This window comes from Cyprinodon variegatus, unplaced genomic scaffold (genome assembly GCF_000732505.1).
Source record: "Cyprinodon variegatus isolate N-32 unplaced genomic scaffold, C_variegatus-1.0 Scaffold225, whole genome shotgun sequence".
Classification (NCBI taxonomy): Eukaryota; Metazoa; Chordata; class Actinopteri; order Cyprinodontiformes; family Cyprinodontidae; genus Cyprinodon; species Cyprinodon variegatus.
The window spans coordinates 953,599-955,670 of record NW_015150678.1 but is presented as its reverse complement, the minus strand read 5'-3'; the positions used below and the strand labels follow the sequence as shown (position 1 = coordinate 955,670).

Here is a 2,072-nt window from a genome sequence, read left to right as displayed (position 1 = left end):
TTTTACCTACTAAATCCAAGAACAAATACACTTATTTTAAGAAAAAACAACTTATCTAGATTTCGATTTTTTTCCATTGCAGGATAATAGGATTAAGTTTAGTTTAGCAAACTTCAGATTCATTAGAGATTTTCTTTCAACGGAAGCTGCTAAATCATATTTTTTATCACACATCATAGAAAATAACCGAAATAATCCTCTGCCGTCCGTCTTCCTGTTTCTTTCTGACCCTCAAACCGTCTTTAATGTTTTTTCTTTCTGGTAAAAATGACAGCATAGAAGCTCCTGGTGTCAAAGTTACTAATCAACTGCCTTCATCTCCTTCCTGTGTTGAGCAAGCTCTGCACTGGTGGCAACGAGCTTCTGTCATCAATAATCCAGATCAGGGCTGAATAATAGATCTGCTTCCATTCTATTGTCAGAGTGTGTAATATCAATTTTCCAAAGCCTTGCTTAGAATGCAATGTTTGCTGGTGTTTATATTCTAACTATTAGGAACTGAAACATCGTCAGTCGCTCATATGGAGTCTGGCTGGTACAGGTGACTGCGTCTGAGATGGTGGACGACATCGGAATGATGGAAGAGAAAGGAAGGAATTAGAAAAATGTGGATTTTATATTATATTTATGGGTAGTAATAATAATAATGGTATTTATAAAACTACATTTGTATCCATTGCAAGTATGTATAAAAAAAAAAGTGTTTTTTTTTTAAACACAGAAAACTTTTGTTGGCAAATTTTAAAATATTCCTGCATAACAGACTAATAAAGTGAGCGATCGCCATCAAACCTGAAGGTGAAACATTAACTGAGCTTTTGGCCATTTTTAGCCCGACTCTGACATTCATTTCTAAACGAGCACATGATGTAGTTAGAAAAAGAAGCACTAAGGTTTTAAACTGGGCCATAAAAAGAGAAGAAGAATTACAACTGCGGAGTACTTCATGTTGTTTTAGCTGATAGTGAGCCTCAGAGTCACCAGGAAGTCTTTGCTGCTTTAAAGGCGCTGACTAGACAATACTTCTGGTTAAAGGATATGTCACAACAGCAGGAACGTCTCCTCAGCACATTCAGGCAGGAACGCTGCTCGGCACGGCGCATCCATCCCACATACACACAAAACACGAACATACACTGACGGGCAAATGCTCCTTTCGTCGATTCCCTAATCAGGGGCCGCATAGAAAAGTTAGGAAGATTCTAAGGGCCCTTGAGTGTGGAGGGCCCCCAAAACACTGGAAAAACGATGTAGAAATAAGTAAAAATCTCCTAAATTAAGTGTATTTACCCTTAATTTGGGCAGGCAAATGAGACAGTTTGCCAATGGAATGAATATTTTTACTCTTAAAATAAGATAATTAGATCATTTGAACTTGAAATAAGACAAACCAATTGTGTTTTCTTATTTTAAATGTAAATTGTCTTGTTCCATTGGCAAAATATCTCTTTTACCGCCTCAATCCAAGAACAAATGCACTTATTTTAAGAAAAAAAAAATGACTTATCTAGATTTAGATTTTTTTCCAGTGAAGAAGAAAAGATTTGACCTGCTATAATTTTTTCGAATATAAAAAGGAAATCCAGCAGTGAAATAAATAATCTGTGTGTTCTCAAAAAGATAATTTATCCGCCCATGAAATTGCAATAAATGGTTTGGTCCTTAGGTCCTGCATGTGGCATCAGGTCTCCCCGTCTGTCACCAGCAGTTTGCTCATACAGGGGCTTAAATGCCACGCATGCATCATTTAACGTAGAGATACAGAAAAAAAAATTAAACAAATTTAGAAAATGTATAAATAACTAGTAGTGCTGAAAAATCAGGGCCCCAAAGTCTGGTTTTCAAGAAGGAAGAGAAAGAAGAAAGAGGAGAGAGGGAGAAGGCGTCCAATACCGTGATTCCAGGCCAATACCATGACTCCAATACCGTGACTCAGTTTTTAAAATCGTAGGGAAACCATATTTTGAATGTCAAATTTTCTGGCTTAAAAATGTATATAAATGTACTTTTTAATCAGACTATATTGTTCCAAAAATTTGAAAAATTCTCTAAAAAAAAAAAAAAAAAAAAAA

At 35.8% G+C, this 2,072-nt stretch overlaps 1 protein-coding gene across 1 annotated transcript in view; it reads right to left on the bottom strand.

Annotated features, from left to right (window-relative positions):
• The window catches only part of LOC107088641 (two pore calcium channel protein 1-like), a 41,869-nt gene that overhangs the window by 26,881 nt on the left and 12,916 nt on the right, over positions 1-2,072 (bottom strand). Inside the window, 1 exon segment of the mRNA XM_015380940.1 lies at positions 1,136-1,167. Within this exon segment, the coding sequence (XP_015236426.1) occupies positions 1,136-1,167 (32 nt within the window).